This window comes from Muntiacus reevesi, chromosome 15 (genome assembly GCF_963930625.1).
Source record: "Muntiacus reevesi chromosome 15, mMunRee1.1, whole genome shotgun sequence".
Classification (NCBI taxonomy): domain Eukaryota; kingdom Metazoa; phylum Chordata; class Mammalia; order Artiodactyla; family Cervidae; genus Muntiacus; species Muntiacus reevesi.
This window is the reverse complement of record NC_089263.1, coordinates 5141039-5156252: the sequence shown is the minus strand read 5'-3', so window position 1 is coordinate 5156252 and position 15214 is coordinate 5141039. Positions and strand designations below refer to the sequence as shown.

Below are 15214 nucleotides of genomic sequence, written 5' to 3'. Positions count from 1 at the left end.
AATTTACTGCCTCTGCTCTAAAAGACAGAATTAATCATACCACAACAATTTTAAACAGGAAAGAATTTCTTTTTAAAGTATCTTTAAAAAATCTTAAGAATATACTTGTGTTCTCATAGATCACACACACACACACACACACACACATATATACACACATGAAGCTAATCACTTCTCTTTAAAAAACCACTAAGATTTAAGTTTTTTACATATCACATTACATGTGATTACATTACCTCAAAGGGAAATAATAAAGGTACTGGCTTATACAGTGTCCCTCTCAAAAATTCACGCCTACCCAGACCTGTGAATGCAACCTTATTTGCAGATAGGGTCCCTGCTGATATAATTAAGCTAAGATGAGCTCATACTGGGTCTCTCCTGGTGGCTCAGCGATAAAGGCTCCACCTAGTAATGCAAGAGGCTAAGTTTTGACCCCTGGGTTGGGAAGATCCCCTGGAAGAGGAAATGGCAACCCACTCCAGGATTCTTGCCTGGAGAATCCCCATGGACAGAGGAGCCTGGCGGGCTACAGTCTATGGGGTCTCAAAGAATGGGATATGACTTAGTGACTAAACAACAGACAACAACAACAAGAGGTCATACTGGATGAGACTGGGCCCTAATCCAGTGACTGGTATACTTAAAAAGAGGGAAACTGGATACAGATAGACACACAGGGATGGAGAAGGAAATGGCAACCCACTCCAGTGTTCTTGCCTGGAGAATCCCAGGGACGGGGGAGCCTGGTGGGCTGCCAGGAGTCGGACACGACTGAAGCGACTTAGCAGCAGCAGCAGCAACAGACACAGAGGGAAAACATCATGTGATAACAGAGAAGGAGATTGAAGTGATGTAGCTACAAGTCAAGGAATACCCAGGATTCACAGCAATGGCCAGAAAACACAAAGAGGCAGGGAAAGATTCTCCCCTAGAGCCTCAAGAGAAAGTGCAGTCCTGCAGACACCTTGATTTTGAACTTCTAGCCTCCAGAACTGAGAAAGAATAAATCTCTGTTCTTTTAAGCCACCAAGTTTGTGAGAATTTGTTACAGTATCAATAAGAAATTAATACAATAACTATCCCAAATTTGAGCAAGTTTGAACTACCATAGATTTCAAATGTTGTGCAACTGTTATCAAGTGACTTGTTATTTGATGTATCCTTTTCAGTCACTAGGCTGCTCCCAAAAGGCAAAAGAAAAGTATGGTTTAGAAAACTCTTTTGAGGTTTATTATTTTTATACTGTTATCTCATTAAGGCACAATTATATTAAGGAAAAACAGTTCCTGAAAATAAAATGTCACTGTTATACAAAGGGGTCATACTTTTATTATACATCGTCTCAATATGTTTTAACAACTTTAAAAGTGCTGTTGGATTATATGGGAACAGATTTTTCTTCTGCAAACGGTAAATGGCACCTTGTAGCTCCTCAAAGCACTTTACTGTTCTGTAAGATATTCCCACTTCAGAAGCAGTGTTATCTGGGGCTACGTCACAATAAACAGAGAACGGGGTATTAGATTCTTTAGTAACCAGAGGCCTTGACTCAGACTCTGGGCTAAGTTCTTTTTTATCCCCACTTGCTCCAAATGTGTCCTGAGTTTTCTTCATTGCTTCTTGGTGTGAAGATGTTAGTCTATTGTTTACTAAACACAGGCTTGTGGATCCTTCTTCAGAATCATCAGAGCTGTCATAATCTACCAGACTCTGAGAAGCTCCTGGGGTAGAAAGACAATTAGCCTGGGGCTTGGTGTAGGCCTTCTCCAACGTCACACCATGGTTCAGTGGTTCAGAGGAAGCAGCAGAGGCCCAGGAGACCCAAGAATGAGCATTTGTGTGACTACCAAGAACAGCCAAAGGACTAGCTTCTGTTGGGTTGCTGTTTCTATTTTGGACAAGTGAGGAGATACAACAACAAATATGTATGTTATCTTTAGATTCAGTTACATCAAAATAGTTGCAAATGGTGAAAAAATTATCCCAGTCTTTTTGCAGTAATTTTAAGTATCTAACAAAATATTCAAGAAAACAGGTTTCTGATGAAATCAAAAAATCAAGAAGAACAGTAGAATCAAATCCTATATTTTTTAATAAAAATAAAAAAATACAGTGTGGATTATAGCCATTTTCATGTGTGTGATGGTTCCACATTTCTTTTTCTTGGGTCAAGCTTTCAGTAGCTTCACATTCTCTGAAAATAACAGACACCCCAGATTATTGACTATAAATTTAAGTTTTGACAGATATAATTCACATACCATAAATTCTGCCAGATTATTTTTTAATCTATGCATTATTTTAAAAAGAAAAAAATTCAAAACAATCTCTTTCTCTACAAATTCTATACAAACCTGATCCAATAAAATAAATAATATCCTTTGACTTTGGTAGTTCTAGTTTTTATCTGTCCAACAAATGTCCTCTGTCTTCCTGTCTATTGACATCAGAGTCTCTTATTCCTGCTGCTGCTGTTATTCCTACAGCAGCAGCTGTAGGAATAACAGCAGTTATTCCATGTGGAATAACTAATTCCACATGGTAAGGTGGGAATTAACCTCCTTCCTTTCCTTCCACACTCATCTCAACAGGGATGGGCATGTGTTCCAGGCTAACTAATCAGAGTACCCATGGTCCTAGACACCATGATTCCAACATGAATCTGTGACCCATGCAGGTTAATCAGACCTCCTCTGGAATTTCTGCCGGCACTATTAAAGATCTTATCTGTAAGGTTGCTGTAAGTCTGGCACTGCTGGTGGCCCTGCCTGAGAATGAACTCAAAGCTATGAGACAGAAACAAAGAGAAATAATCAGTGACATGATTTGAGTCATGCGCAGTTACACCTGATGCCAACTTGACTCCTTGGAATTCCCAGGAAGTAAATTCCTTTTTTGGCTTAGACTAGTTTATATTGATTTCTATCATTTACAACCAATCTTAACCAATTCAGTTACATTAAAAAAAATACATATGACATGAGCACAGGCCTCTGTGATCACAGGAAATTCAAGAAAATTAGAAATTCACATGCAAAATGAATTTAGTTCAGAAGCTTCCTCTTTCCTGAGTCGTAAAAAATCAGCTTTGAATATGACTATATATTCTTCAAGGCATGTGTATTCAGACTGAATTTGTATTTGACCGTTTCTGAGCCTAATTCAAATCACATGCATGCATTCCGTGTTCTTGATTAGAACTTTTTGAAAATTGGCCCTAAACACTTACAGTCTGAAAGCAGTCACTGCCAGAAGTGTCATAATACAAGTAAGAACTGGCAGCACAACACTACACCGACAACCATTAGCAAGAAATCCCTTTCTCTGAAGCCAAGAAAGAAATGGAAATAAAGCAAATACTTTACGATTTTAATAAAGCAGAAGCAGAAATACTGTAAAAGGTCATCAGTTATTAACTTCATAACCAATTACAGATATTTGCCGTAAGATATAAACCAAGTATAGCTCTTTCAATAAACAGAAATAGGATCAGTATAAAATGTCATCAGTAATATAACTTCATAATCAATTTCAGATATCTGCCTCAATATGATATCAGTACCAATTCAACTGTATATTAAAATGGAAATTTACAAGTTCCTTTGATTACTTACAAGTTTGAATTCAGCTTTACAAAGGCAAAAATCACCTTACAGAAGTTCAATACAGACAAAGTTAGCCTTAAGGGTGAAAAGAGTTTCAAATGTCAATTAAATTATGACAATGGTATTAACTTATTCTTGATCACACAGGTAAAGCAAAGATGGAGACTCAGCCAGAATCCATATTGTCTAATCTCAGTTTAGTTCTAATCCCTAGATCTGCTTAGTCATCCAAGTTTTCATAATGAGAACTCAAATGTAATCTATTTGCATGTAGGGCAGTCTAAAAGGAATTGGAACTTACAAGGAAACCACAAGATTGTTAGGGATTTTTTTCCCCTAATGATGGAAAGTAAATTGTATGTCTAATACATTTTTTTAAAAAAATGTTTTCTGCTTTCCTGGTCATGTTAGTTAGTATAATTACTTTAAAATATACAAACCTGGTCAACTTCAGATAGATGCCCAGTGATGCTTTGGCAGCCTCCAGCATGTCATCGTCTTGTTCTATGAAGACCCTAGACAACCACTCACAGAGATTGTGTGATTGCAGAGAGGGCTGAAGGTGAGGCTTTAAGAAGATCAGTAACTCAGACATGAACCTCTGTAAATCAACTTCAAAAAATGAAAAATTTAAAGAGAAAACAACAGTTTATGAATGCATTTATAACAACTTACCTATTCACATACATTTATAACATCTAGAGTACTTTAAAATGCATTATCATAATTCACACATTCAAAAGTTTGAGTTAGGGATTATCTCTACTCTGTACATTAGGAAACTGAGCTTCAGAGGAAAAAAAAAGACCCACTCGGTAGGATATAGTTAAAATGCACAGCCAGATCATCTATATCCCAGTGCCATATAGCTAGTATCTCTGAGAAATAAAAGTTACATGAATTCTTGCTAAAAACATATAAATGAATAAATAGTAGACAACAGAAACTGCTTCACTGGATGACATAGTGTTTGTACTAGAGGCAACAATACAACCAAACAAAAATAATTTGCCTTCAAAATACCAGCAGAAAAAGTTTTTGTTTGTTTAAAGTTTTTTAAAGCATTACAAGAAAGTACTACTGTTAAGCACAAAAGTCAAAAAGGTTTTGAGGTGTGTCAACTGCAATTTAAAACTCTTGACTTATGTAACGAACGCCATCTAGTGTTGTAAATGACAACTGCACAGGATTACACCCTACACTAGTTTCATTCAACTCCTAATTATCAAAACTCTGTATTAGTAGATATACCAATTTTGTGAACGAAAATATGAATAATATACTACAAATAGCTGAACATGAATTGACTAACACTGCTTACTTTGAAGAGACTCAACAATTTTTTTCTTTTAACTACAGTTATTAACTATGCTATGCAAATTCAGTTTAGCACACAAAACTGAAACTTTTTAAAAGACAATTCTAGCTTTTTATCTTTATTGGAAGAAAATTTAATAAATTATAACTAGAATAAGATACAACTTAAGTTAGTGAAATTACAATCCTGAGCTTTGATAATTATGAATAATTTTACTTCAGTAAATAATTAAGGCATTCAGAAAGTTACCTTTCATTTCATTTGCTGAAGCACAATTTTGAAACTTGATTTCTAAGGATCTTATGATAAGTAAACTCAACGCTCTAAGAAGCACATGATCTGGACCAGGGGCATGCTCACATCCAGGCAGGACTTCACCACCTCCAAAGCAGGAAGGTTTTCCACGGACGGACAACGTCCTCAACAAGCCCAAATCCACAGCTTGCAGAACAGTGCTGGCCAAAGCCAGCAGGTCCACATGCAAAGCATTATCTGGTGGCATGAAGGCAGGGACAGATCCCCGACACAGGTCTTCACCCGCCTTGCACAGAAGGCACTTTTTGATGACGATGATCAACTTCCTTTTGACAAAAGCCTCAACAGGCCAGGTAATAACATCAAACACACAAGAAGCTTTCAAAAATAAAATCCTCTGGCAAGTGAAATGTAACTTCAGGTGGATTCTGGAGGCTATAAGAAGTTCAAGCAATTCCAAGAAACATATTAAACTGTTTATTAGTTTAGAAGCATCTTGGTGGTTTTCAAAATGCTGAGAAAATAAGGACTTGTAAAAGACTTCAAAAAGAGTGTCAAAAGGAGTCAGGAACTGTTTTAGAATTTCTGCAATTATAAAAATAGTAATTATAAGCAACAGGAAAAACAAAGTTTTCTTAAAACACAATTTTACAATTCAATTTTTAAAATTATCACTTTGTAAGATGAAAAAATGGATTGGATTATTTACCTCTAACACAAACAAATGAAGATAAACATGCCAACAGCTAATAATCATGGTTAATATCCATTTTACAAATATCAGTAACATCAGACTATGCAAAGGACATATAAAAATGAAAAGCTTTAGTTTCAATTTTTAATAATAGTGAAAAGAAAGTGAAGTCACTCTGTCTTGTCCAACTCTTTGTGACCCCATGGACTGTAGCTTACCAGGTTCCTCTGTCCATGGGATTTTCCAGGTGACAATACTGGAGTGGGTTCCCATTTCTTTCTCCAGGAGATCTTCCTGACCCAGGGATTGAACCTAGGTCTCCCACATTGTAGGCAGACGCTTTACCGTCTGAGTCACCAGGGAAGCCCAGTAATTGTGAAGTTTTACATTTTTCCTTTTAAAAAGGTATCCTCAATCAAAGACTATGGGGCATGGTTTTTTAGTTTTTCATACTTCAAAACAATCAGAGGTTGTAAAATAAGTTTTACTCATAAAAATATAAAGCTCCCTTGGACCAAGACAATGACAACTGTTTATGGGGGAACACAGTTCATACCTGTTTTTTGTGAAGATGTATCTTTAAAGATTTCTTTAATTACAAAGGTAAGTATCCAGAGGCAGTATACTACTTTATTACTTTCAGAATATTCAGAAATATTCTTTTGGCAAAAAGAAATCCAGAAATTACTCAGTGTTATCTATAAGTGAGAAAAAAACTTTTAAGTAGTAAGTTGTAATACAACATTTTCTTTGCCATTACAAATTATCTATTTTACACAATTCTATACAACACTGTTTACTTCATTCCAAAAAAAAAAAAGTATATTTGTTAAAACAAGGTCATAAATATCTCAGTATTCCTTAAGTTAAAAAAATTTAATGTGCCATAGAAATAAAAAACCAAGAAGGAACATGAAATATTAGCAGTGGTTATTATCTCTGGTGTCTGGAATGATATGAAATTTTTATTTTGGTCTTTATACATTTTCCCTTTTTCCAAATTTTCTATTGTACATACCACCTTTTTGAATTCAGGAAAGAATGTTGTTTTAAGAAAGGAACAAGCAATTACAGCTAAAAGAAGTCAGTAAATGTTTATATATATTAACTAATTCAGAGATAAGAGAAAAATTTGATTAATTTGTTCATATTTTTTCATTATGCTGAGGCCCACTCTTAGAATTTATATTAAACCTATGAAAATGGTCTTAGTCTCAAGCAGGGGCTCCTAAGCTTTGTTTTTGGAAGGGAGCAAGGAGGCCCACCTACCACTTTGAGAATCTGAACAGTTATGGACTCTGTGACCTGCAGTCTATCTTTTGAGTTGAGAATCTTATCTGTAATGATTTATAACATTTTTAAGACTCTAATCCTTGAAATAAGTCACCAACATATTATTCTATTCTTACACTTTTGTGGATTTACACATTATGTAAGCCAATATTTTATTGATTAAAAACTGAATGCCAGAGATCAATTTTAAAGAAAATATAAAAGTAATAGTAACATAATTTGATTACTTATCTTACCTTTTCCTTCAGTTGGAAATACAGAATTAGTGCAAGGCACTTTGCTGCCATGTGAGATAACAATTTTTCCGAGTTCTGGAACATACAGGTCTACAGGAAAACAAATACATTTACCTACTGTTGCTGAATGTTTTAAAACTTTTGTTTAAAAAATCTAGATCTTAAAAAAAAAAACACAAAAATTAAATGGGCTTACTAATTGAGATTCGATGTCAGATGATTTTAAAAGAATTTTAATTATATCTCTGTATTTCTCCTTTGCATGGAATTCAGTTTCCACAGACAATATTCTGGTTATCATCACTCTGATCACTGTTAACTGAAGAAGCGTTATTTCTCGGGTACTGCTCATCTGAGAATGTCTCTGCAAACACACAGGTGCTACGGACAAGGTAGGCAAGCTGACAGAGGATGGCTCTTGCTTGTCCTGAACATCACGGGCGTTTGAGCAGTCTGGGGAGGTGCTTGCAGAACAATCTTGATCTGAAAATGCTGGGTAGAGATAAAAGACGTAATCATGGCTGTCATTTTCAAGTGTGGCTCCAAGAAGTACCTTCTTGTATAATTGTTCTAAAACTTCAAAGAAAGTTTTCATTTTGATGGCCAAAGTCTTTCTTATAAGAAGGTCAACAGCTCCAAACTGTAAATGTTAATCTTGGAAATGCGATGACTCTCTAAGATGTTTCTTCGGTAAAACCTAAAATAGGAAAAGTAATTTTAAAAGTGCAAGTGTTACACACATTACAAAGGAAAGGCACCTGTTTCTTTTTTAAATTTATTTCTAATTGGAGGATAATTGCTTTACAAAGTTGTGTTGGATTCTGCTGTACAATAATGTGAATCATCTTAAGTGAACAAATATCCCCTCCCTCTTGAACCTCCTACCTCAGCCACCCCTCTAGGCCATGTTACATAGCAACTTCCTACTGGCTATCTATTTTACATATGTTAATGTAGGTGTTTCAGTGCCACTCTCTCAATTCGTCTCACCCTCTTCTAATGGAAAAGCATCTCTTTCTGTTTATTTAGTCTCTCAAGTTAAAGGTAATACTGACTGTGTAATTTTTTAATATGGAAAATTGGCAATAACATTATTTTTAATGTATAAAAACAAAATGCATGTTTTTCATGTAGATTTAAGACCATAAAATTATTTTTAGTTTTATCATAGCAAAAACTTCAGCTTTCTTCTAACATTCTTCAATGGGCTATCAGGGTTTCTCAATATTGGCATGATTAACAGTAGGAACTGGGTAATTCTGCTTTGGTGGGCTGTCTTATGCATTGTAGGAAGTTTAGCAGCATTTCTGGCCTCTACTGATTAGATGTCAGTAGCAGGCCCTGGGGATTGGGGGTGGGGCAAAATTGTCTAGATTGAGAACCACTTGGCTCATAACACAAATTCATTAACTTTCACCTTCCATTTACAGCTGAAAACCTAACATTAGAATGCTATGTGGTCAAATTATTATGGTTATTGCTAATTAACTCCCAACTTAAAATTATTTAATATAAAGAAACCTTGGTAATCATTTATAACATTGTTGTTATTCAGTCTCTAAGTCATGTCTGACTCTTTGGGACCCCAGGACTGCAGTATGCCAGCTTCCCTGTCCTTCACCATCTCCCAGAGCTTGCTTAAACTCATGTCCATTCAATCAATGATGCCATCCAACCATCTCATGCTGTCACCCACTTCTCCTCCTGCCCTCAATCTTTCCCAGCATCACAGTCTTTTCCAATGAGTCGGCTCTTCTCATCAGGTGGCCAAAGTACTGGAGCTTCAGCATCAGTCCTTCCTATGAATATTCAGGGTTGATTTCCTTTAGGATTAAATGGTTTGATCGCCTTGCTGTCCAAGGGACTCTCAATATTAATTTTCATAACATTAAATTAAAAAAATTTAAATGCCATCCCAAGAAAAAGACAGGATATTAAGCAAAAGCAATCCAAACATGAGCAAACTAATTTGTACTTGTAGTTGGTTATAAATTTATATATCCTGGATGTCCCAGGCTCCTTTGACCTGATGGAGACCAGAAAGGAAAAAATCAGACATGGCTTTTAAGGAGAAAAATGGGTAAACAACTGACAGATGAATATTAGAGGAAGCATGTAGTTACTATAGAGCAGGGATGGCTAGAAAAAACTAAAGACCGTGGTGTGACCAAGAGAGATTACTGAATAGCCTTTCAATGGAATAATGGGGCCTCTGGGAATTACCTGATCCGATGTGGTTTGGTCTTTTTACCACCTTTAAGCTGTTTTGTTGTTGTTGCTTAGTTGCTAAGTCATGTCAGACTCTTCTGTGACCCCATGGACTGCAGCCCACCAGGCTCCTCTGTCCAAGAATATTGGAGTGGGTTGCCACTTCCTTCTCCGGGGGCTCTTGCCAACCCTGGGATCCAATCTGTGTCTCCTGCATTGGCAGGCATATTCTTTACACTATTTTACACCTTCATAAATTGTAGGTAACTAATAGCAATGCAAATAATTCTTGTTTATGGACATGCCCATAATTGTCTGGTGAAAGGGCAACCCTCTCTGTAGTGGGAAAATCCAGTTTTACTTCCATCAGTAAACTCATTTCAATATTGCTTCTCTATATAAATTCACAGTTCATCAGCTTTTAAAATGGTTGTGACATTTGGCTAGTTCTTTAATTAGTTAAATAAATTCGTTCCACATTGATTTAACATGGGTCATGATGCTGTCCTTTTAAAATGCATCCTTTAACAAAATCCATGGAATTCTCTCCTTTAGCCTGGCCCACTGACAAACGCCCATCTTGCACCCCTTGCCTCGCCACTGGAAGCAGTCTCAGAGGGAGCGCTGTCACCTTTACTGGGTCCCACTTTGACTAGGGGCCGCTGGCCTGCCCCTGGTCTTCCGCCCTCCCTCTGCAGTGGGTTCTTCCTCTCGCTTCGTTTAGGACTTTCAACTCCTGGTCACCCCATAAGGCAAAGCTGCCCTGTTCCAGTCCTTTAGTGCAGAAATATTAAGAATCCTATAGATTTTAAAGTTATAAATGAAACTTCTGTGGTGCGTATCTCACACAATTTATAAACGTAACTATGGTAATAGCAATAACCTTGTTCCGTCCGGCAACGTTAAAACTGACCTGAGCCTTGTGCTCCCAGAAAGCAGTCATGGTTAAGAAGCACCACACCTTCTGTGTTCCAAGGAAGGGCTGACCACTGGTGATAGGACCCACCTCCACCCTTCCTTACTGACTTCCTAGTTTTATAAACTCCACATTTTCTCCTTCTTTGAGAGGCTCCCCATTAATAAACATTCTCCCTGTTGCATCAGCTTGAATAAAATCATCTCATTAATTGTCTGGTATATTTTGTCTGTCACACAGCAAAAATTAGTTTTCACTTTCTCCTTCAAAGATGAATTCCATTGTGCTTATTTTTAGTTTAGTTACAACATTTCTTCCCAACAAAACTATTGAGATTTTTATATATAAAATATTCTATGATAATATTTCTATACATCCTAAGTTCTTAAATGTTACCACAAAGGAGAATAAAACTGCTATTTCAACTATTTTCAACCTATAAGGGCCATTGCAAATGGTTCAATCATTTCAACACACAAAACTAAAATGTGAATGCCAATAAATAGGTAAACAAACAAACACTTCAAGGGGTTGGGGTGGAGAGGAGAACTGACTGTTTTCTATCATGGTGGGATCTAGGATCTTGCTAAGAGTGGTTATGAGAAATCAGATTGAAAAATTATAAACTTGAAGATACACAGAGTCAAAATATGCTTTACAGACAGAAGAAATCACAACAGCATAAACTAGGGGTCACAAACGGCAGGCAGATAATGAATGAATGAAGATAATAGGTGCTAGGCCGTTTCTACTCTATCATAAACTTTTCCTAATTTCAGTGTCTTTTAAGGTACTAATACTGGCCAAAAAAAATTGCACTGAAACAAATGTCTATGGTAGCCCACTGAGAATTGAGAACTGCAGCTGTTTTCAAGCAATTATACCACTAAGGGCAAGTTCAAATCCTGAGAAAACAAGCTAGGGGATTAACCAGCCACACTTTTTTCCTGGAATGGTTGCTACAAGATGGGGACATCTCAAGCTACATTACCGTACTGGTCTGGAGAAAGGCCCTCAAACACCAGGTTCTTAAGAGATTCCAACAAAGCAAAGTGTCTGGGAAAAGACGCTTAGAGTGCTGACAGGCTGTGGATCCAGTTATCCTGGATAAATGAGAGAAATCTGCCTAGCCTGGAAAGGACACAAATGTTAGGAGGGACCTAATTAGGACAAGTGAATGAGTGGTGCTCTTTGGAATTTTTTTCAGAAAACACCTCCTGGCAGAGGAGTGTGAACTCCCACATTAGGGGGCTAAGGGTGTGCCCATCACAAGTACAAAATTTGCTTAAACTCTCTCTTGTAATGTTTAAGGGCTATAAACGACTTGAATTTTGCAGTCAAACCTTAATAGTACCACGTTAGTCTTAATATAAAAAAGATAGTCCCCACCATTTTCAAATAAAAAAGACGGTCCCACCCATCCTCACACAAAATCAATGATTTAGGGATAATGGTTGCTAAAGTTTATTGAGTGCCCACTATGTATCAGAAACTGTTTCAAGTGAGTGATAGCTTCACAACAGCTGTTAGAGGTGGATACTTAAGTACTACACCCATTTTACAATAAGGAAACTAAGGCACAAAGAGCTCAAATTATGGAGCCAGTTAAGTGGCAGAATCAGTATTTGAACTCAGAAAGTCTAATACCAGAGCCAGTACCCCTTCTCAAATTTCCTCTGATGCTCCAAAAGCCTCAGGATAATGGTTGAATAGAAGCTCGCTAATAAACTTCCTAAGTAAAAGGAGTAACTCCCACAGCCTAATCTTTAATGGTTTCTATATGTACTCCTGTAATACTGTAAAAGAGAATACTGATCCCCAGAACCACTTCTACATGTTGCACTTCCCAGTGTAAACTACAATTAATTTTTTCAAAAAATGGCAACCAAAGGTTGAAACATTAATCAGGACTCCCATTTGATTGACTTCTACATTAAATTACTTTTAGTAGCTATATCAAACCCCAGGTGAAAAGCCTATCTACTGATCATACTTTGACATCAGCTCATGAACAGTTTAAAGGCAGTACAAATATGTGACTAAGACAATGATTTAACTTCATTTAAAATAATTTCAACCATTCACAACAATTAACTCAAGATGGATCATGAGCTTAATACTTAAAATTAACCTTTTAGAAAAAAAAGAAAATCTTTGGGATTCAAAGCTAGGCAAAGAACTCTTAGACTTGGCTCCCAAAGTAAAAAATGATAAATTGGACCTCAACAAAATTAAAAACTTTTACTCTGTGGAAGATCCTACTTAAAGTGAAAAAGATAAGCAGAGACTGAGAGAAATTATTTGCTAACCACATATCCAACAATGCACTAGGATCTAGAACACATAAAGAATTCTCAAAACTCAACATTACACTAAAAGATGTTCAACCACAGTAGCCATTAGGGAAATGTAAATTAAAACCACAGTAAATACCACTACCACGATGTCTAAAATAAATTAGCGACACCAAATTTTGGCCAGTGCACAGAGAAAGTAGACTGTTCTACACTGTATTAGGAATGTACAGTCATTGGAAGACAGTTTGGTAGTTTCTTAAAAAACTAAACATACTTTTAGAATACATCATTCCAGCAATTGTGATCCTTGGTGTTCACCCAGAGTAGCTGAAAACTTACGCCCAGACAAAACCCTACACATGCGTAATCACCAAACGTTAAAAGCAATCAAGGTATCCCTAACTAGGTAAATGAATATCTGTAACTCTGGTATATCCACTCAAAGGAATACTATTCATGCTAAAAAGAGTTATCAAGCCATGAAAAAACATGGAGGAAACTTAAAAAGTATATGACTATGTGAGAGAAACCGATCTGAAAAGGCTACATGGGTGTATGATTCCAATTACACGTGTGTGCTTAGTCGCTCAGTCGTGTCCACCTCTTTGCGACCAATGGACTGTAGCCACCAGGCTCCTCTGTCCATGGGATTCTCCAGACAAGAACATGGGAGTGGGTTGCCATGCCCTCCTCCAGGGGATCTTCCCAACTGAGGGATCGAAACCAGGTCTTCTGCCTCGCAGGCAGATTCTTTACCAGCTGAGCCACCAGGGAAGCTCCAATCACATGACACCCTGGAAAAGGCAAGACTATGCAGACAGTGAAAAGATCAGTTGCCAGAAGTTGAGGGACGAGGGAAGGAATGAATACGTGGAGCACAGGACCTTAAGAGCAGTGAAACTACTCTGATTGACACTATAATGATGGGTATATGTGACCATGCATTTGTCTAAACCCACAGGAGGCACAACACTGAACAGAAACCCTAATGCGAACTATGGATTTGGGTGATTATGACGCATCAATGTAGGTTTATCAGCTGTAACATAGGTACCACTCTGGTATCCCATCTGGGGATGCTGATAATGAGGGAGACTATATATGTGTACAGGCAGAAGATATACGGGAAATCCCTGTACCTTTCTCCCAACCTTGCTGTGAACCTAAAACTGTTCTGAAAAATATACAGTCTTTAAAGCAAAACAAAAACTAAGTATGCAACTACCATATGATCCAGTAATTACACACCTGGGCAAAATTATACACTTATTCCAGCAAAATAAAGACCTATATTCACACAAATACCTGTATGTGAAAGTTCAGGGTAGGTTTATTCACAGCATAAAACCAGAGACAATCCAGATGCCTTTCAATGGATAAACAGTTAACTATGAATGATGAATAGTTAACTATGAATGGATGAGTAAATAACTATGGTATATCCATACTACTCAGTTATAAGAAGGAAAGAACTATAGACACATGCAATGATTTGGATGACCCTTAAGGGGATCATGCTGAGAGGAAAAAGCTCATGTCAAAAGGCCGCATACTGTACGGTTCAATCTTGAAATGCCTAAAACTAGAGCGCTGGAGAGATCAGTGGTTGCCAGAGGTCAGGGAGGGTCGTTTCTACTTGGTGGGCAGGGTTATAAAGGCCCTATGATGACAGAGCTGATGGGGAACATGCTAACCTACATATATGACAAACCTGCACTGACTAAATATACACACAGAAATGAACACAGGTAAACGGAGAGCCCGAGCGGCAGTGCACTGATTATATCAGTGTCAACTCTGGCTGTGGTACGGTACTAGTTTTGCAAGACACCACCATTGGAGGGTACACAGGATCTCTCTTCATTATTTCTTACAACTTCAAGTGAATTTACAATGAGCTCAGATTGAAGCTAAACTAAAAAAAATAACTTGTCTATAGACATCAGCCTTCTGATCCTTGGCAACAATATGCATAGGACTTCATTAATGTCAAGGAATTCATTAATATCAATACTAAAATATAAACATAAACATATTAGGGCTCAAATAGTAAAGAATCCGCCTGCAATGCAGGAGACCTGGTTTTGATCCCTGGGAAGATCCCTCGGAGAAGGGAATGGCTACTCACTCCAGTATTCTTGTCTGGAGAATTTCATGGACAGAGAAGACTGATGGATTATAGTCCATGGGTCTCAAAGAGTCAAACAAGACTGAGCAACTAACACTTTGGGTCTTTCAGGTGGCACTAGTGGTGAAGAACCTGCCTGGCAAGGCAAGAGACAACCCAATGGTCTGATCACTCACCTAGAGCCAGACATCCTGGAGTCCGAAGTCAAGTGGGCTTAGGAAGCAAAACTATGAACAAAAACAGTGGAGGTGATGGAATTCC

General features: G+C 37.3%; 1 protein-coding gene across 3 annotated transcripts in view; it reads right to left on the bottom strand.

Moving 5' to 3' along the window:
- Positions 1–1204: 1204 nt before the first annotated feature.
- The window catches only part of LINS1 (lines homolog 1), a 29300-nt gene continuing 15290 nt past the window's right edge, over positions 1205–15214 (bottom strand). For 2 of the 3 annotated variants that reach the window (XM_065906604.1, XM_065906605.1), the window contains exons 2-7: positions 7601–8101; positions 7405–7494; positions 6432–6573; positions 5176–5766; positions 4049–4220; positions 1205–2197 (exon numbers count right to left, since the gene is read on the bottom strand). In XM_065906604.1, coding sequence (XP_065762676.1) covers positions 1273–2197; positions 4049–4220; positions 5176–5766; positions 6432–6573; positions 7405–7494; positions 7601–7999 — 2319 coding nt within the window. In that variant the 5' untranslated portion in view covers positions 8000–8101 and the 3' untranslated portion in view covers positions 1205–1272. Of the gene's footprint in view, positions 2198–4048; positions 4221–5175; positions 5767–6431; positions 6574–7404; positions 7495–7600; positions 8102–9627; positions 9745–15214 lie in introns of those variants that run through there. The other variant, XM_065906607.1, reaches the window with a different exon arrangement.